Source organism: Peromyscus californicus, unplaced genomic scaffold, assembly GCF_007827085.1.
Source record: "Peromyscus californicus insignis strain IS unplaced genomic scaffold, ASM782708v3 Scaffold_4__1_contigs__length_199733344, whole genome shotgun sequence".
Lineage (NCBI taxonomy): Eukaryota > Metazoa > Chordata > Mammalia > Rodentia > Cricetidae > Peromyscus > Peromyscus californicus.
The window spans coordinates 421,471-442,193 of NW_026294562.1; the positions used below are offsets into that span (position 1 = coordinate 421,471).

Genomic DNA, 20,723 nt, shown 5'->3' on the forward strand with positions numbered 1-20,723 from the left:
TTCAGTCCTTAACTTTAACTTGATTTGTATTTTATATTGTAAACATTAAATAATAGTTTGAAAATTTAAATACTTAGTGTGAAATTGAGGGTTGGGTATATGGGTATAATATGTCATTGTAGTGTTGCTTTTACAATTTTCTTTTTATTTCGTATGTATGTGTGTTTTGCTTGTAAGTAGTGCCCTATTGGAAGTCAGAAGAGGGTTTCAGGAAGTGTTGGATCGCCCTGGAACTGAAGTTATAGATAATGTGAGAGGTGCTGGGAATAGAACGGAGGTCCTTGAAGAGTAACCAGTGTTGTAAACAGCTACGCCATTTCTCCAGTCCTGCTGTTATGGCTAAATTCATTTACTAATAAGTTTTTTTTTTGGTTTTGTTTTTTGCTGATAGGGACTTTTGGTTAAATTGCTTTGAAAAACACCTAAAGAAACATGGAAAAACAACCTTAGGTACACTTCAGGAAGAGGCTAATACTTAAAACAGACTTTCTGGTTCCAATATAGTATCTAGCTGTACTTCCTTGTTTCATTTGATAAGATTTTGGGGTAGCAGTGTGGCTGAAATGAAGATGGTCTTTCCCACATAATGTTGAGTTTATATTTGTTTGTATGTGAATACTGTTTGATACTGTAAGGGGTGGGGCTAGGGTTGCGTCTTTTGCCTGGCATACCAGAGGTGAGACCCTAGATTTGGGCTCCAACACTGGAGGGAAAAATTGCTGATAAATAAGAGCACTCAGAATATTTTGTAAAGATGCTTAATTTTTGATAATGTTGTGATATGTCCAGGTCTAAAACTTAGTATGTTGGAGAGCTGGAGCAGTATTGTTTCACTGGAAGAACTGGGAAGCACCATTCCTGAAACCTTAGTCATTAAACCTGTAGCTCTAGTAAGCTCCCAAATAAGGAGCTTTTATGGCCTTCTGAGTGCATTAGTTAGTGTGCACCTATGTGTCTGGTGTCTGTCCATGGAGTTCAGAAGACAGACTAACAGACTATCTGATTCCCCGGAACTGGAGTTACAGATACTTGGGTGCTCTGAAAGAGCAACAAGTGTTCTAAAGCACTGACCACCTCCTCTCCATTGTCAGTGCTGTCCATTGGGGGGAAAAAAAAAAACTGGTACTGAGAATTGAACCCAGGGCTTTTAACAATCTTACTTTAAGGCAGAACATCCCAAATTCAGAAAAAAAAATTGTTTGCTCAAGATTAATTTTTGTTTCTTTAGGGGGTGGTGGAGACAGGGTTTTACTGTGTAGACCAGGCTGGCCTCAAACTCAGAGAAGTCCACCTGCCTCAGCCTCCCTGCTGGGATTAAAGTATGGGCCACCACCCCTGGCCCCAAGACTATTCTTTAGGAGGAAAATAAACACTTTTTTAAAAAAATGGAGATGTACTATAAACAGTATTTTAACTCCTTCAAATTATGTTTTAAATGTGCAAGTGGAAGCTTTTTGTGTTTGTGTGTGAAATTCAGCATTTTCTGATTTTATCTTTTTGGTTTTTTGCAGCAGCCTCCCAAGTGCTGGGATCACTGGTATAAACCACCACTGCTGGTTTAAAATTACTAAATTTAGCCGGGCGGTGGTGGCGCACGCCTATAATCCCAGCACTCGGGAGGCAGAGCCAGGCGGATCTCTGTGAGTTCGAGGCCAGCCTGGGCTACCAAGTGAGTCCCAGGAAAGGCGCAAAGCTACACAGAGAAACCCTGTCTCGAAAAACCAAAAACAAACAAACAAACAAACAAACAAATAAATAAATAAATAAAATTACTAAATTTAAAAATGAATTTAACCAGTTGACTAGATTAAATATTTTCTACTATTTGTGTGAAGCGGGGAGGGGGAAGGACAAAAAATACACATTTTTTAATCTAGAGCCACTTCTGTTGACTGAATTTTTGTTTTTTTTTGTTTTTTTTTTTTTTTTTTTTTTTTGGTTTTTCGAGACAGGGTTTCTCTGTGTAGCTTTGCGCCTTTCCTGGTACTCGCTTTGGAGACCAGGCTGGCCTCGAACTTACAGAGATCCGCCTGGCTCTGCCTCCCGAGTGCTGGGATTAAAGGCGTGCGCCACCACCGCCCGGCTGTTGACTGAATTTTTAAAGGTGCTGCATACATAAAATTTAAGATAGCAACTAGATTTGGAAATGTTACTACACACAATGCCTTCAAGCTCAAAGTCAAGTTACTTTGCTCTATAGTCTGTATTTTTAAAACTAACCTTAATTTACATTTATAAAACAGTTCTCAGTTTCACAGAATCATTCAAAGATAATACAGATTTTTCACCGTACCCAGTTGTCCTCATTAATGAACATCTTAAAACAATATGGTATACCACTAATAACTAATGAGCCAATAACTGAAATTATTTTTGTTTTGTTTTAGATGTAAGATCTTACTTTGTAGCTCTGGAACTCACTAAGTAGACCAGGCCAGCCTCCAACTCACAGATCTGCCTGCCTCTGCCTTCCAGGTGCTGGAATCAAAGGCATGCACCAGCACCCCTGCCTAGCAATTGAATTATTAAGTGAAGTTTTTACTGTGTTCCAGTTATCCTACTTTGACTATTGTCCTTTTGCCCTGGGATCCTATCCACATACATTTAGTTGTCATGTCTTGGTTGTCAGTGTCTCAGACTTTTCTGGTTTTTTCTTTTTCTTTCTTTTTTTTTTTTTAAATCACAGATTTGAGAAGTACGCCTATGTTTTGTAGAATGTCCTTTATTTTAATCTATTGGTGCTGTTGTAATGACATAACACATTCTGGGTACTTTACCAATCAATACCAAGAATTTATTTCTCTTATTTCTGGTGGCTGAAAAGTTCATGATAAATAAGCTAGCAGGTTCAGTATCTCTCAGGGGGAGATTAATGTGTCCCTTGTCTGATTAAAGAGAACAAAAAGGAAGCTATCTATAAAAGCTACATGTTGCATTTAGAGGGTGGAACCCTTTGATCCAGTCACCTCTTTAAAGACTCAACTCTTAATAAAGCATTCCGTTAGTGAGTACGTATCAATCTGAAGTTTGGGGAGGACACATATATTTAGACCATTGAATCCTAATTGGTGTTTCTCTTGATAATTGTTTTAGAAGTTTCTTTTAGAGTTTTTTTGTTTTTGTTTTTTTTTTTTGTTGTTTGTTTTTTGAGACAAGGTTTCTCTGTAGCCCTGGCTGTGCTGGAATCAGATCAGAGACCTTTTGAGTTCTGGGATTGAAGGCGTGTGCCACTAAGTCCAGCAGCTCATTTTTCTTTTTTTAAGGTTTATTTTTTGAGATGGGCTACATAGAGAGACCCTGTCTCGACCCTTTCCTTCAAAAGAAAAGGGTGTGTGTCTGTGTCTGTGTGTGTGTCTGTGTTGGATGATTATGAGATTGCTATTAGAAGCCAAACATGTTAAAAAAAAAGTTGGGAATGAGTTAGAAAATTAAATCAGTAAAGAGGCAAGATTTAGATTTTAAAAAGTTTTTCTTTTACATTTATTTATTTGTTCAAGCTAAGGGGACCTGCACATTGTTTGGTGTGCATGTGGAGGTCAGAGAACAATTTTCTTTTTCTTTTTTTAAAGATTTATTTATTTATTTTATGTATACAGTGTTCTGCATGCATGTGTCCCTGCAAGCCAGAAGAGGGCACCAGATCTCATTACAGATGGTTGCTGGGAATTGAACTCAGGACCTTTGGAAGAACAAGCAGTGCTCTTAACTTCTGAGCCATCTCTCCAGCCCCCAGAGAACAATTTTCAAGAGTGGGTTCTCCTATCTAGGTTCTGAAGATAAAACTCAAAGAGGGTCAGGGTTGGCAGCAAAGGCCTTTACCTATTGAGTCATTTCCTTGTTCTGTCATTTGGATTTTTATATAGTATGTATAGCTAATTTTAATTTTCAATTTTTTTCCAGAATTTCTTGAGGTTGGCAAAAAGCAACCTGCCCTGGATGTTCTTTATGATGTTATGAAAAGTAAGAAACACCGAACATGGCAAAAGATACACGAGCCAATTATGTTGAAATACTTGGAACTGTGTGTGGATCTTCGTAAGAGCCATTTGGCTAAGGAAGGTTTATATCAATATAAGAACATTTGTCAGCAGGTACTGAACTCGTTTTTGTGTTTTTAAAGTGCTTTTAGTAACTTTTAGAGGAATTTGCCTTTCGAATTAAAATTTATATCTTGATTTGCTTTTTAAATATTCTTTTAGTTCATTGGAGAAAAATAAATTCATTTTTCTTCCTGTAGGTAAACATTAAATCTTTAGAAGATGTTGTTAGGGCATACTTGAAATTAGCAGAGGAAAAAACAGAAGCTGCTAAAGAAGAGTCCCAACAAATGGTGTTGGATATAGAAGATCTGGATAATATTCAGACTCCTGAGAGGTATGTGAACTTAATCCCTTAGTAAATATTTTGATAGTTGGAAAAATGTTTTCCTTTTTTTTAAAAAAAAAAAAATTTTATTTTTTGGTATTTCGAGACAGGGTTTTTTTCTGTGTAGAGGAGGAATGCAAATGTACTCTGTAGACCAGGCTGGCCTCAAACTCAAAGAGATTTGACTGCCTCTGCCTCCCAAGTGCTGGGATTAAAGGTGTTCGCCACCACCATCCAGCACAGTGTTTTTCTTTACATGGGCCACTATCACTCCCCCCCCCCCCCCCACCACCACCACTTGAAGGTAGGTGGTTATCAGAAAAAAACTGCTTATCTTTGAAGTTTAAAATGTATACTTCAGCCATGTAAGCAATATTTAAAATTTACACCTTAGGATAGAACATGCACTAAAATTTAAACAGTTGTAATACGGACTGAGAATTCAGATACAGATGGTAAGGTACAGCTTGACAATGTATATATGAGGTTGTGGGAAGCATTTCTGTATTTGTCATTGTTGGTTTGGCCTTTCAGGTCACAATAAAATAAGAATCTGAAATAGTTTTCAATGCGTTTTTCTTTGTAGTGTTCTCTTAAGTGCAGTAAGTGGGGAAGACACTCAGGATCGTACTGACAGATTGCTACTGACTCCCTGGGTCAAGTTCCTGTGGGAATCATACAGGCAGTGTTTGGACCTTCTGCGAAACAATTCTAGAGTAGAGCGCCTTTACCATGATATCGCCCAGCAAGGTAAAATGACATTGTGAAATGTTAATTTTAGAATAGTTTTTGTAGATTAACTTCCTATTCTCTATAGTTTTTAAAAACAGAACTAGTTTTATCCTTAGTGAAATGAGATTGACCTTTATTACATAAATAGCTAAAAAAAGCTTTACCTTACAGGTTAATATATTTCCATACAGATTGTTCTACTGACTTTTGAAGCCTTTCCTGCTTTTTTAAAGTTAAGCACACAGAGTAATAGGCTTTGTTATGGTATATTTTCATATGTTATACTTCATTCTTGATCATCACCCTCCTCCTACTGCCAACTCCCTGACTTCTCTGTGTTGGCCCTATCTCCCCCCGCCAAAAGAAATCTCTTACCCCTACTTTCTACTTAGCTAGCCCTATACACGAGGTTTTTTTTTTTTTGCTTTTTTTCCCCCTTGGGACAGTTTCTCTGTAGTCTTGGCTATCCTGGAATTCATTTTGTAGACGAGGGTGGCCTTGAACTCAAGTCTGCCTGCTCCTGCTTCTTGAATTCTGGCATTAAAAGCACATACCACTATGCCCACCATGTTTCTCTTTTTTTTTTTTTTAAGATTTATTTATTTATTATGTATACAGCATGTATGACTGCAGGCCAGAAGAGGGCACCAGATGTCATTACAGATGGTTGTGAGCCACCATGTGGTTGCTGGGAAATTAAACTCAGGACCTCTGGAAGAGCAGTCACTGCTCTTAACCACTGAGCTATCTCTCCAGCCCCCCATGTTTCTCATTCTTAAGCATTATTGCTTAGTATTGATGTCACAGATCATTTTGTATGTACTTGGTTATCTCTGAGCACACACTCTAAAAGGACTAGACTGACAGCATTTTTTTTTGCTGCAGTGCATGTAGCCTTGTAACTGAAGGACTACTTGACATCCCCCCAATTTTTATACTTAAAAGTTTACATTTCCAGTCTTAAGGGATGATTACCTCCTTAGTTTATTTCTGTGTCTGTCTGTCTTGTTTTCAGTTTAGTCCAGGCTAGGTCGGTCTAGGTTCTAAGGATTACAGGCACCCATCTACCACACCTGGCTCAGAAATTCTTTATGTGTTGGTAACTTTCAACTGTGACTGTTTCAGTAGGAATATTCGAACCTGTGTTTATTTGCATGTATAGCATATGTAAATATTCATGTCTCACAAGCAAACTTGGGCTTTTTGCTGATTTGGTAAAAAATACTGAGTTGAGGTTAAATCATATTACTTGTTTTAGGTCTGTTGAAATAGAAATACTATTTGTTTATTTATTATTTTGAGACTGGGTTTCTCTGTGTAACCTGATTGTTCTAGAACTTGCTCAGTAGACCAGGCTGGCCTTGAACTCAGAAATCTTGCCTGCCTTTGCCTTTTGAGTGCTGGGCTCAAAGACATGTGCCACCATCACTCAGCAAAATAGAGTTTGTAAGAGCAAAGATGTCTACAAAAGTATTCTGATATTACATAGATGTGTATTTTAATGATTGAGCAAGTAGTTCATATGTTCTCCTGTTTCTGTATTTGAAATTAGGTAAATCCTCATTACATAGTTTTCATTAGTACAAAAGCATGTTGCATTTTATGTATATTAGATATGTAAGTTCATTGTATTTCAACTTAGCAATTTTTGTTCTTTTAGGTCTTTGAAGGTGACTCTTACTTTGAATTAATTTATTATTTTTTGTGTATGGGTGTTTTGACTGTATGTATGTATGTATGTATGTATGTATGTCTGTATGCCATGTGCATGCCTGGTGCCTACAAAGGCCAGAAGAGGGCACAAGATTCCCTAGAACTGGAATTACAGATGACCCTGAGCTGCCATGTGGGTTTAGAGAATCTAACTTGAGTTCTGGAGTAGCCAGATATTGAGCCATATCTCTATAGCTCCCAGTCTTTTCTTTAATTTAAATTCTATTCATTCCCTATTTGTAAATTTCTAGAACCATATTTTGGGCCAGGACTTATGACCATGTCTTTTATTTGCTCAGGATTTAGAATGGTGGCATAGTTTCATGGAGGGAGTTAAGACTGACTGTTACATAGAGTAATGGTGAGCTTAGTGAATCTTGTTAAAGTTGATCTTAATATGTGGCATATAAAACTTACTCAGATATTTAAGTTGGCAGAAAATATCTAATTCTTGTTTGACAATTATGCTTACAGCTTTCAAATTCTGCCTCCAGTATACTCGAAAGGCTGAGTTCCGCAAGCTCTGTGACAACTTGCGAATGCACTTATCTCAGATTCAGCGCCACCATAACCAAAGCACAGCAATCAATCTTAACAATCCAGAGAGCCAGTCCATGCATTTGGAAACCAGACTTGTTCAGTTGGACAGTGCTATCAGCATGGAACTATGGCAGGCAAGTTAACTATTAGCTTTGTACCATTTTCTCTCTCTCTACCTTTAGTATTGTATTATTGGTTAATTTCAGTAGGTAATGTGAGAATTTAAGGTTGTCTGACAGCAGGAAGAGTTCTAGACAGGAAGTTCATAATTAAGTTTTTGTTTTTGTTTTTTCGAGACAGGGTTTCTCTGTGTAGCTTTGCGCCTTTCCTGGAACTCACTTGGTAGCCCAGACTGGCCTCGAACTCACAGAGATCCGCCTGGCTCTGCCTCCCGAGTGCTGGGATTATAGGCGTGCGCCACCACCCCGCCCGGCCATAATTAAGTTTTTAATCGCTTGCAAAATCTGGGCCAAATCATGTCATCTTCTATGCAAAAACAAAAATAAAAAACTCTACATCATGACTGCTGCACAAAATGTGGTTCTGTGATTGGTACCATTCTGAGTTGGGTAATCTGATTGATAAAAGAACTATGGAGAAAAATATTAAAAGACGGAGATGTTTTTGTTGTTGCTGCTGTTGCTGTTTCCTTCCCTCATATTATTTGGTTTTGGTGCCAGGAATTAGTACCTGTTTGTGTATGTGCATGCTCTTCTGGACTAGGTACTGAACCCACAGCCTTGTCTTGACTTGGTAGGCCAGCACTTGAATGAGTTAAATCTCCAACACCACTTGCGAATGCACTTATCTCAGATTCAGTGCCACCATAACCACTGGTGCTGGTGGTTAAACCCATAGCCTTTCAAATGGTAGGCTACACCACTGATTACATCTCTAGTTTCTACAAAGACTATTAAATAGTAGTTTCCTCATAATTTTGTTTTAATCTGATAATACATTGTAACTTTATTGTACTTTATGAGCATTTGTTGATGATTAGAAGTTAAAAATGACACACTTACCCTTTCCTTTGTTTGGAGAAGTGCTGCTTTAGTACCATGCGTGGTGTATACAACATTTTAGAGATAGCAGTGATGATGATGAAAAGCTTCCTGGCCCTTTCCCTCCTATGTAGGATATATTCACATCATTTTGGGGCTTTATAACTTGAGGGCTTTTAAATTTATTTAACATAAAAAAGCCAGTTGAAATTATAGGGGATTAACTGAAAAATAGGTAGTTTTTAGTTGAAATGTGTTTTAACTAAAAGTTAAAAGTATAAATGGGATTTAATTTTCTTCCCTTGCACATAGTATTTTTCCTTTTTTATAGGGACACCTATGTTAAACTACTACTTGTAGAGGATAAGCAAATATGATTATATTAGGAAAAATGTTCTAGGATAGCCAAAGCTGCACAGAGAGAGAGAAGCTCTGTGTTAAAAAACAACAATATTTCAAAGAGCATTTTTGTAATTATAACTATTTCTCAGATTTAGCAGACAGAAATAAAAACCATGTTAGGCATTTTATTTTCGATTTTTATTTATAATGTTTTAATTTCATAAAAATGATTTGTCATTTGATTGTTTTTAATGAAGTGATTAATTTGTACATTTTTAGGAAGCCTTCAAAGCTGTGGAAGATATTCATGGGCTATTTTCCTTGTCTAAAAAACCACCTAAACCTCAGTTGATGGCAAATTACTATAACAAAGTCTCAACAGTGTTTTGGAAATCTGGAAATGCTCTGTTTCATGCATCTACACTTCATCGTCTTTATCATCTGTCTAGAGAAATGAGAAAGAATCTTACACAAGATGAGATGCAAAGGTAAGAATGTTATAGTTAGATGGTAAAGTTAAACTTCTAAGTGGTAGTGTGGTCTAAACCATGGAATCTTAGCTTCTGGACATTTTAGATTGGCTAATACTGTTGTGGTGTATTGCTAGTGCTTGGTAGAGTGTTTAGCAGCTATCCCTTAGGGATCAGGGGCAATCTCTAATTGTGACCACCAAGTGTCTCTGAGACATTGCTCTCCTTGGAGAGTATTCCTGAGCCATCTTCTACCTTTCCTGACCCCAGAAAAAAATGCCACCGGAAACCCAATTGAGAAAGTTGTGTATTCATAGAGGTAATGCTAACATATGAACCTTCTATCCATGTATTGGTAGATCATCTTCTTAGAGCAAGTTGGATAATTAGGTAATTCCATCAAATTCTTTTCTTCTTTCTTGGTTATAAAACAGTAACTAGTTAAAGCACTTGATTTGTGTTAGGTTATATCCTGGTAAATCTACTGTTAAGTTGAAAGAAAATGTGTTAAATAAGGATATATTACACTGACCTACTATTAACAGTGTAGTGTACTAGGGAGGAAGAGGGTCTGTTTACTCTTAGGATTGCATGGCTGGCTAGGAGCTGTGGATCATTGATTGCTGCTGCTTTTTCAAAAATACTACACGTTATGTCACTAGCCTGGGAAAAGATAAAAATTTCCATTTCTTTTGTAGTATGGTAAAAAATATGGGCATGTGAGTCATAAAATGGAGAGTATTTGGGAGATAGGCCTGAAAACATATTTCAAAAATAAAAAGGTGTGTGCAAAAGTTCAAAACTAGGCTAGCTTCAACTACATAGCAAGACCTCTTCCATCAAGGAAAATCTACAACAAACCCTATCACATATAGCTTAATTTCTTTTCAGTTTTTTTCTTTTCTCTTTCTTTCTTTCTTTCTTTCTTTCTCTCTCTCTCTCTCTCTCTCTCTCTCTCTCTCTCTCTCTCTCTCTCTCGTCAAGCTAGGAATAGAACCTATTGTCTTACACAAAATAGGCAATTCACATGTCACCTTTTTTGCCCTTGTATTAGTAAACTGGCTTTTTAAATGTGTATCTGTTTTTCTTAGTTTTGTAGAAGAATATGAAATCAACCAAATGGTTTTCCTTAAGGGAGTTAATGCTGTTCTTCCCATGAATGCTGTAATATTGGTTAGCAGCGGCAGGTCATTTACTCCTGTGTATGTTATGAAAACTCCTGGGCACCTATGCTACTTAGCATTTTAAAGTGCAGACTTGTGTTTCAGGAAAGTAAAAAGTTAGGTTCTCTCTCCCCTTCCATTCTGTGTCATAATTGTGTTTACTTAAAGTCCATTTCCTTAGTTTCTGAAGCTACCTTTAATTATTTTGGTAAGGAAATTTGTCTTTACTGCTGTTGGGCCACATTCAGTGTGTTGATGAGATTGAGTTTACAAGGATTCATTTCCTCAAGGTTCAGTTTTCTAATACTGTGGTATGCTGGAATAATTAGTATGAAAGTAGCTGTCCATGGTGTGCTACATGTATTTTGTTGATGTCATACAATAGATAATTAAAGAGAAACATTTATAATATTAACAAATAAAACTTTGTTCACCACAGAATGTCCACTAGAGTCCTTTTGGCGACTCTTTCCATACCTATTACTCCTGAGCGAACTGACATTGCTCGACTTTTGGATATGGATGGTATTATAGTTGAGAAGCAGCGACGCCTTGCAACACTGCTAGGTCTTCAAGCCCCACCCACACGAATCGGCCTTATTAATGATATGGTTAGTATAAGTCTGAGCATTTATTGCTTTGGAGAGAAAACTTTGTGGTAAGTTTTAATTCATGACTAAATACTGGGAATTCAGATCATTGTCAGGCTTCTGATATGTGGGCAAGGAACCAACCACTGATGAAATGGATATCTTGTTCGTTTGAGGAGACTCATTAAAGCAGTGGTTCAGGGTATGTGATGAGTTAGGTAGCTTTCAATTATACCTGAAAGTGTCTGCATGATACTGTTTCAGATCCCAGTGGACATCAAAACCCACTGGTAGTCTGAAATAGGGTAGTGGTTGTATTTGCATATAATCTAATGTATAACCCCATGTAAGGTTGAAATATAATCTCCTAGAATACTTATTTATGCCATGTTGTACAATAGTTATGCCATGTTTGGGTGATTAAAAAAGCATTTAGGACAGATGTAATTTTTTTTCTTGAATATTATCTAAATATGATTGGCTGAGTATGTATGTGGAACTTGATACAGGTGACCAGAGCTCTTAAATTGATACCGTTTTGTTAATGGACAGAGTTTTCCAAATTTGGCCTCGAGGAGAATAGAGCTACCCTGGTAATTTTTGTGATACTTTGTATAAGAATAATTTGTTGGGGCTGGAGAGATGGCTCAGAGGTTAAGAGCACTGGCTGTTCTTCCAGAGGTCCTGAGTTCAATTCCCAGCAACCACATGGTGGCTCACAACCATCTGTAATGGGATCTAGTGCCCTCTTCTGGCATGCAGGCAGAACACTGTACACATAATAAATAAATAAATCTTTAAAAAAAAAAAGAATAATTTGTTGCCAGACTGTGGTGGCACACTCCTTTAAACCCAGCACTTGGGAGGCAGAAACAGACAGATCCCTGAGTTTGAGGCCAGCCTGGTCTACAGAGCGAGTTCCAGGATAGCCATGGGTACACAAAGAAACGCTGTCTCAAAACTAATCCCCCCCCCCCCCAAAAAAAATGGAAGCTCGATTATTTTGTGGTTTTGGATATGTAATTTGTGGTGTTCATTGTAGTTGTCTTTGTAAATATTGTGTTACCCTTTAGTTGATTCTCTTTTCTCTCTTTTTTTTTTTTTGGTTTTTACTCTCTTTTCAAGTTTTTTTTTTTTGGTTGTTAATTATGGGTAGAAACAATATGGGGTAATTATAGTAATGGTTTGGATTGTATTTGGTAAATTTATAGGGAACTGAGATCAGATGATTTTCTAGTTTTAGTTTGTAGTCCAGAATCTCTGCTGGAAATTTTTCTTTAGCAGTTAAAACTTTTTGCCTTTTATACTATAGGTCAGATTCAATGTGTTACAATATGTTGTCCCGGAAGTTAAAGACCTTTACAACTGGCTGGAGGTAGAATTCAACCCGCTAAAACTCTGTGAGAGAGTCACAAAGGTAAGACTTGGCATGGGCGGTTTTTGGTCTTTACCACATGGTTGGCATTGCTGCAGTTGAGCATTATATTTGTCTAAAAAAGAAGTGTTCCCCTATGTGTTGAGAAGTGCACATTTTACTGTCTTTTCTTCACATCAAGAGAAAAGGTATTTCTGATGTGCTAAACAAACTTTTGGGAGGTAAATTAGCAGCAGGACTACTTCTGCCACTGCTGTCAGTCACCTTCAGACAAGTATTGTTAGTGTCATTGGATGAAATTCATATCTTTATATTATATGCTGTTTTGTATATAAAGAAGTTGAAAGTGCAAACTGTGTCTGCTACAATAAACTATATATTTTTTTCTCAATTTAATTGATTTTATAGGTATTAAATTGGGTTAGGGAACAACCTGAAAAGGAACCAGAATTGCAACAATATGTACCACAACTACAGAACAATACCATACTCCGCCTTCTGCAACAGGTAAAATGCAAGCAAATGCCTTATGGAGAAATTGAGATTTCTACTGTTGACTCTGTATCACTATTGCAAATATTTGTGTGTGTATGATGCATGTAATATATATATGCACACACTTGCTTTGTTTATGCACACAAGTATGTAGAGATCAGAGGTGGACATCAGCTGTCTTTCCTCTGTTATCTGCTACTCTCTATCTTGTATTTTGAGATTGTCACTGAACCTGAAGCTCACAGATAACTAGACTGGCTGACTCTGGGAATCTTCCCTCCCCTCCATAGCCCCTTTACTCTTTATTTTGATGACAAAACTGAAAAAAATTTAGAATTACTTAAGTGAAAGCCATCCCAATTTCTACTGCTCACATTTCTATATTTGTAATTTTGAAACAGAATCAATGACCTAACAACTGTTCTTCCTCTCCTACTTCTTTCTTCGTCAAATACTATGAGTTTTCCTTAGATTTTGGATTGTTGTTGACCTCTTCCACCCCACCCCCATAGAGTCTCACTGTTTGCTCCTGATATCCTGGAACTCACTATGTAGACCAGGCTGGCCTTGAACTCACAGAGATTGGCCTGCTTCTGCCTTCCAAGTGCAGAGATTAAAGGCATAAATCATTATGCCTGGCCCTGAGTTTTCCTTGCTAATATAGGGCTACCCTTTTCCTTTAAAAATCTACCTACACGATTTTTTCATAGTCTGAAAGTTCCATTTAGATATAGTAACAAACACACCAATTTCAGTACCATTGGAGCTCCATTAGGGTTTTCCCATTAGAAATTGTTATAGCATCAAACACTTAACATGCATATACCTTTGCATATGATTGAAACTCCTGTCGCACATAGAATTAGTCACATAGTTTATATAATTAAAGCTTTAGCAGATCCTGAGAGTATATTAATAGAGCATTTTACCAGTAATGACTAGGTAGTCTTTCTTCTTGCTTACACTGGCCGTTAGTGTCTTTTTGTCTTGTTAGTTCAGTGTCATGACTATGGTTGAGTGTTGCAGTTTATTAGTGGTATAAGTGCTTTGTACTTTATTTTCATTTGGTAAGGGAGTATTATGATGTGTTTGCACATTTCATTGACCTGCTTTCTTTTGAATATGTGAGCAGTGTTATTTCTTATGTGCTATACAAATACTTGAAGGTTAATTAGCAGAGTAACTGTATATAGTTATGCTGCCAGTCTCCTTCAGACAAAAAAAAAATTGGAAGTATTTATATTAGGTAAGTAGCAGGCCTTTATCTACAACTATGTGGCCATTTAGGTTTTTTATTTATGAAACTAGGAATTCAGAAGATGGTTATGTATAATATGATCATAGCATATGATTGAAACTCCAGTTCTGATAGTCTCCTGCTATGCCGAATTGTATGAACTTCAGGTTTTTTTCCCTTTCTGGACAATGGGCATAATTTCTGCTTCCTCTAGCTGCCAAGAAATTGCACGTAAAAAGTGTGACTAAATAGTAGCTGTTATTAACCCTGTGTTTTTTTGTGCAGGTGGCACAGATTTATCAGAGCATTGAGTTTTCTCGTTTGACTTCTCTGGTTCCTTTTGTTGATGCTTTCCAACTGGAACGGGCCATAGTAGACGCAGCTAGGCACTGTGACCTGCAGGTATGTGCTATAAGGGGGCACTGATGGCAGGTTAGAAGGTCTTTGTCAACTAGAAAGACACAAATCTTTAGTTTCTCTGCTTTTGGTACAATGGTAACCTTTTAAAAACTCTTGAGCAAATTCTCATTACTTTTAACTTTGGATTATTTCCTTCTCAAATGCAGTTGTAAATATAGTCTTGGTTACTGATAATTTAATTTTCAAAGGTTCGTATTGACCACACTTCTCGGACTCTGAGTTTTGGGTCAGACTTGAATTATGCAACTCGAGAAGATGCCCCAATTGGTCCTCACCTGCAAAGCATGCCATCAGAACAAATAAGAAATCAACTCACAGCCATGTCCTCAGTGCTTGCAAAAGCACTTGAAGTAATCAAGCCTGCTCACATTCTGGTATGTGTCTTGAGGGGGAATTTGAGCTACAAAAGTTTTGAGGGACTTGTGTATCTTTCAAAATATGGTTTGAGATGAAATCTGTGGAAGAGACTATGATTTCCTGTTCACTGGTAGTTGAGATGCTTTTGTCAAGACAAAGTCTTTGAACTGCTTTTCAGTGGGTAATATTTTTACTACTGCTGTCTAGTACTAGAGTATATTTGTAATCTTTTAAAATGGATTTGTTTTAAAGCAAGAGAAAGAAGAACAGCATCAATTGGCAGTTACTGCGTATCTTAAAAATTCACGAAAAGAGCATCAGCGGATTCTGGCTCGTCGACAGACCATTGAGGAAAGGAAAGAGCGTCTTGAGAGTCTGAATATCCAGCGTGAGAAAGAAGAACTGGAGCAGAGGGAAGCGGAACTCCAGAAAGTACGGAAGGCTGAAGAAGAGAGGCTGCGCCAGGAGGCAAAGGAGCGAGAGAAGGAACGAATCCTTCAGGAACATGAGCAAATCAAAAAGAAAACTGTTCGGGAGCGGTTAGAGCAGATCAAGAAGACAGAACTGGGTGCCAAAGCATTCAAAGACATCGACATTGAAGTATGTAGCACATCAGCCACCAGGAGCTTCTTTACTCTTGAGCTCCCATTTGGCTAATTTTGATATTTCCTGATTGAATACCTGTTTAAAGAAATGCAGAATTTGATTCTAAAAAGCAGTGACCTCAGGTGACTGTAAATTGTATTTGTCTTTAATTTGTGGCCTGGAAGAGATGGCTGTACTGCTTTTTCCAGAGGACCCAAGTTCAGTTCCCAGTACCCACATCAGGTGGCTTACAACCACCTCTTATACTATCTCGGCCTGGATTCAGGCACCTGTACTTAAGTGCACATATACCGTTCCCCCATAGTTAAAAATAATCTTTATAAAGGAGTTATGACACTGTCTTTGATTCCAGCACTCAGGGGAGACAGGCAGGTAGATCTCTGAGTTCAAGGCCAGCCAGACTACAGAGAGAAATCCTGTCTCAAATAAATATAAACTAAAATATTTGTGATGACCATTCTGTCTTTGTGTTGCCATCAGGACCTTGAGGAACTGGATCCAGATTTTATCATGGCCAAACAGGTTGAACAACTGGAGAAAGAAAAGAAGGAACTTCAGGAACGCCTGAAGAATCAAGAAAAGAAGGTAAATGAGAGGGTGGATTTTTTTTTTTTTTTTTTTTTAGTTTTATATAAAAGGTCTCCAATCTGGCCTCAAACTGTTTCTCCTGCCTAATGGGATTGTTAATCTTTTCATATGAGTTAAATAGAGTTATTTTGACTGGGCAGTTGTGGCGGTGGTACACACCTTAATCCTTGCACTTGGGAGGCAGAGGCAGGTGGATCTCTGAATTTGAGGACAGCCAGGGCTATATAGAGAAACCCTGTCTCTAGAATTAAAAAGCAAAACAAACAACAAAAAAAGTTATTTTGTAAAACTGCTTTGTTTTCATACCATTCAGATTGACTATTTTGAAAGAGCTAAGCGTTTGGAAGAAATTCCTTTGATAAAGAGTGCTTATGAGGAACAAAGGGTTAAAGACATGGACCTGTGGGAACAACAAGAAGAAGAAAGAGTAAGCATTTTTCATTTTGTTGTGGTATCATGTGCTATAAGCTAAGTTATAAGTCTTTAGTGAAACAGCTTTTAAATTCTTTTGCTAGAAATTGTGCTTTAACAGCTGCTTACTAGCAGTTTGGAAAGAGAAGTATTCACAATAGAGATTTAATATGAAACTAAGTCACAGCCTTGTGTGCATGTAAATAAGAGAAAGGGTATCCCTGCGGGGTGGGGGGGCGGCTTTGGCACCTGCAGTCTCAGAATCTATTATCTGGAGATTTATAGGCCTTGTTTTGTCAGTTCTTCTGTTTTATATAGGGTAAATTGGGATTTTTGTGATAATTCTCTGCAAATATAAGGGTTTAAACTAAGTAGAAGTAGAAAATGCTACAGATCAAGTAATACTTGGGACAGTCTGGAGGCTTCTTCTGTATTTTCATAGGACTGAGAAGAAAGTCTGACATTCTGCCTTAACTTCCAGTAAAATCAAATAGTTTTGCTCAAAACCTCCCTCATTAATGTCTTAGGACTAATTTACCTCTTGTTCCTGCCTTTTATTTTGGGGATCAATTGGGATGCTGTTGTCAAAAGATAAAATGGGGAAGGAGCAACTTCTCAGATTTAAAGAATGTTAGAATCTTTTGGGAGTAATTTGGAAAACAAATGTTGTGGAGATTACCCTTGTGTTATGTACTTTCAGATTACTACAATGCAGCTAGAACGAGAAAAGGCTCTGGAACATAAGAACCGAATGTCACGAATGTTGGAAGACAGAGATCTATTTGTGATGCGGCTCAAAGCTGCCCGGCAGTCTGTCTATGAGGTGAGATTCCTGTGCGGAAGGGAAAGAACTTGTGAGCTTTGAGGTTTATTTTTTTATTTCTGAGGATTCTCCCTTAACACATTGGCAAAATCTGTCTTGAGTTAAAGTGTAATGGATAATTATTCAATATTTCAGTAGGAAGAGTTAGGAGATATTTTAATCATCTCAAGAAATGCTGACGTCCCTCGTAACCTAAGTCAGAAGCTCATTTATTAGTAAAAGGGGAACCTGTAGGTCCCTGGTCCCTGTTTTGGGTAACTGTTGCCTTGCTTGCTGACCTTGACCTTGATGTTGTCCTCCCTATGCTAATTCCCTCCTGGGTTTCAACCTCCTGAATCCTTAAGGGAAGTTCCTTGTCTGTGTATCCTGCATAATGGGCGTTAACAGCTTAGATGCAAGATTGTAAAACATTGTAGCGAACTTCTGCCGTCCCTGGGGTTCTCCCATTGTGCTGTAAACCTGTATTTAAGACCTCCTCCCTCCTTCAATAACAGCATTCGACATTTAAAAAAAAAAGAAATGCTTCAAAGATTAAAGTTGATTTTTCTCATTTGCTAGAAGTGTGGGTTTTTGAGATGGGGCCTGTTTGTCTTGCTGTGTGTGGTTTGACACTGAACCTCTGAAGGAGTGGAATTTCAGGAACACCACAAGGCAACTCCAGGTTCATGTGTGCTTTTAAGTTGTGTTTTTACTATTTGATTCAGGTGTGAACTAGATCAAGACTGGGCATGGTGGTGTACACGTTTTAATCCTAGCACCTGGGAGGCAGAGGCAGGCAGATCTCTGAGTTTAGGCCTGCCTGGTTTACATAGTGAGTTCCAGGGTAGCCATGATTATGCAGAGACCCTGTCTAAAAAAAAAAAAAGAAGCTGCAGCAATGAACTAAATCAAAGTTGTTGTGTTAGAGTTCTTAGTCATTTTCTTATAAGTAAAATGTAAATAGTTTTTTGTTTGTTTGTTTTGAGGTAGGGAATAGAACTGGAAATTGAACCTATGGCCGCAGATGTGCCAGGCAAAGTACTCGGCTCTCAGACCAGTGTGTAGATTCAGTATATGTAAGTCACTATGTAGATTAGTGTGTTACTTACTCAGTATTCTAAAAACTTGGCACAATGATGAAATTTATTTACCCATTAAGAGATTCTGCTTTTGTATTTATTTGGTGGCCACTTTCTATGACTTTCAGATCTTGTAAGCTTACAAGTGTAAAAGTATATTCCTGGTTTATATTTTGAACAAAATTGACCTTTGGGGTATATAACTGTTCAATTCACAGGAAAAACTGAAACAGTTTGAAGAACGGTTAGCAGAAGAAAGGCATAATCGCCTGGAAGAACGGAAAAGGCAGCGAAAAGAAGAACGTAAAATAACTTACTACAGAGAAAAGGAAGAGGAGGAGCAGAGGAGGGCAGAAGAACAGATGCTAAAAGGTAAACCATTTAGATAATCTTATTTAGAAAACAAAAGAATCTGTATATTTGGTCTCTTGACAATAGAGATAACCCAATGCATTATATGTGTAAGTGCTGTTTCCTCTATCAACTTATATCTACATACTTAAAAATTGATACTTTTTCCCCTCTTGGTGTTTTAGTATCCTGTGTTATTAATGATTATTACATATGTGGTTCTGTACCAGGAATCCAAGAGATACAGTAAGAATTTTTTCTAGTTTGGTTTCTGTTGCTATGATAAAATACTGACCAAAAGTAGCTTGGGGAATGAAGAGATGATTTATTTGGATTCCATATCATTCTCCACATTGAGGGAAGTGAGAGATTCTGCCAAGGGGCTCAAGGTAGGAACCTGGAGACAAACTGAATCAGAGACCATGGAGGGGAGTTGCTTCCTAGTTCACTCCTATGATATTATCAGCTACCTTTTTTATATAGTCAAGGTACCCCTGCCAAGGGATGATGGTATTGTCCACAGTGGGCCCTCCCACAGCAATTAGCATTCAAGAAAATATCCCCACAGACATGCCCATGGGCCAGTCTGATAGAGGCAGTTCCTAGATCAATACTCTTTATTCCCAAGTATGTCTAGATTTGTGTCAACTGAACAAAATCTATGACTCTATGACTGGATTTTAGTGTCATCCTAAATCATTGTGGACTACTTTTTCATTTGAGTCTCAACTGCTATTTTTTGATTGCCAACTATTTTAGATTTCTTTAAATTTTTGTTCATTAATGAGTGTGTATGATGTGTTCGGGGTAGGTACACAGGTGGAGGTCAGAGGCCAACTTTGAGGAATCAGTTTTTCTCCTTTAATTTTTATCTAGGTTCTGGGGATTAAATGCATACAGTTAGTTTATTTGTAAATGTTTTTACCTGCTGAGCCATCTTGCTGGCCTTGTTTTTGGTTTTTCGAGACAAGGTTTCTCTGTGTGGCTTTGCGCCTTACCTGGATCTCGCTCTGTAGACCAGGCTGGTCTCAAACTCACAAAGATCCGCCTGCCTCTGCCTCCTGTGTGCTGGGATTAAAGGCGTGTACCACCACTGCCCGGCACTGGCCTTGTTTTAATATTCCTTTTTTATTGTTTGTTTTTTCAAGACAAGGTTTCTCTGTAGCCCTCCCTAGCTGTCCTGGAACTCACTGTATAGGCCACGATGGCCTATAGAGATCTACATGCCTCTGCCTCCTGAGTGCTGGGATTAAAGTCATTCACCACTACCACCTGGCTTGTTTTTGTTTTTGTTTTTATTTTTATTTAATTTTTTTGAGACAGAGTTTCTCTGTGTAGCTTTGGAGCCTTTCCTGGAACTCATTCTGTAGCCGAGGCTGGTCTCGAACTCAGAGAGATCTGCCTGCCTCTGCCTCCGGAGTGCTGGGATTAAAGGTGTGCACCACCACCACCTGGCTTGGCTTGTTTTAATATTCTTGCCTCTTAAAACTATTTATATTTACTTATTTTTATTTTATGTGCATTGGTGTTTTTGCCTGTATGTATGTCTGTGTGAAGGTTTCAGTTATTGGAGTTACAGGCAGCTATGAGCTGCCATGTGGGTGCTGGGAATTGAACCCAGGTCCTCTGGAAGATCGGTCTGAGCCATCTCTCCAGCCCACCTTTAAAAACTCTTAAGATTTACTTCTACATACCAGGAAAGCAGCCCTGATGGTGGTAAGGAAAGTATGGGTGGGAAGCACTTTGGAATAACCTGATAAAATTTCATAGAGCGAGAAGAAAGAGAGCGTGCTGAGAGAGCAAAACGGGAGGAAGAACTTAGAGAATATCAGGAAAGAGTCAAGAAACTGGAAGAAGTAGAAAGGAAAAAACGGCAGAGGGAGCTGGAAATTGAAGAAAGAGAACGGCGCAGAGAGGAAGAGAGGAGACTTGGTGATGATCCGCTTTCTAGGAAAGTGAGTACAGAAGTTATTCTCTTGGTTTCTCTTTAGTGCTGGAAAGGAAATTCAGAACTCTTAATCTGGCAAGTCTCCTATTACTGAGCTGTCTTCCCAACCCTTGTGTATTTATTCTGTATTACATATAG

The 20,723-nt window shown here is 38.0% G+C and overlaps 1 protein-coding gene and 2 non-coding genes across 3 annotated transcripts in view; all 3 read left to right on the plus strand.

Annotated features, from left to right (window-relative positions):
• The first annotated feature begins 803 nt into the window (after positions 1–803).
• Eif3a (eukaryotic translation initiation factor 3 subunit A) overlaps positions 804–20,723 on the plus strand; it is a 28,252-nt gene continuing 8,332 nt past the window's right edge. The window contains exons 1-17 of the mRNA XM_052713203.1: positions 804–890; positions 3,873–4,091; positions 4,238–4,374; positions 4,952–5,115; positions 7,285–7,488; positions 8,977–9,181; positions 10,766–10,937; positions 12,229–12,333; positions 12,700–12,798; positions 14,309–14,425; positions 14,632–14,817; positions 15,053–15,400; positions 15,887–15,991; positions 16,308–16,421; positions 17,106–17,228; positions 18,505–18,658; positions 20,408–20,592. Of these exons, the coding sequence (XP_052569163.1) occupies positions 804–890; positions 3,873–4,091; positions 4,238–4,374; positions 4,952–5,115; positions 7,285–7,488; positions 8,977–9,181; positions 10,766–10,937; positions 12,229–12,333; positions 12,700–12,798; positions 14,309–14,425; positions 14,632–14,817; positions 15,053–15,400; positions 15,887–15,991; positions 16,308–16,421; positions 17,106–17,228; positions 18,505–18,658; positions 20,408–20,592 (2,724 nt within the window). The remainder of the gene's footprint in view (positions 891–3,872; positions 4,092–4,237; positions 4,375–4,951; positions 5,116–7,284; positions 7,489–8,976; positions 9,182–10,765; positions 10,938–12,228; positions 12,334–12,699; positions 12,799–14,308; positions 14,426–14,631; positions 14,818–15,052; positions 15,401–15,886; positions 15,992–16,307; positions 16,422–17,105; positions 17,229–18,504; positions 18,659–20,407; positions 20,593–20,723) is intronic.
• On the plus strand, positions 12,440–12,567 carry LOC128095839 (small nucleolar RNA SNORA19). The gene has a single exon (XR_008213437.1). It is a non-coding gene; the product is annotated as a small nucleolar RNA SNORA19 (small nucleolar RNA).
• On the plus strand, positions 13,876–14,007 carry LOC128095838 (small nucleolar RNA SNORA19). The gene has a single exon (XR_008213436.1). It is a non-coding gene; the product is annotated as a small nucleolar RNA SNORA19 (small nucleolar RNA).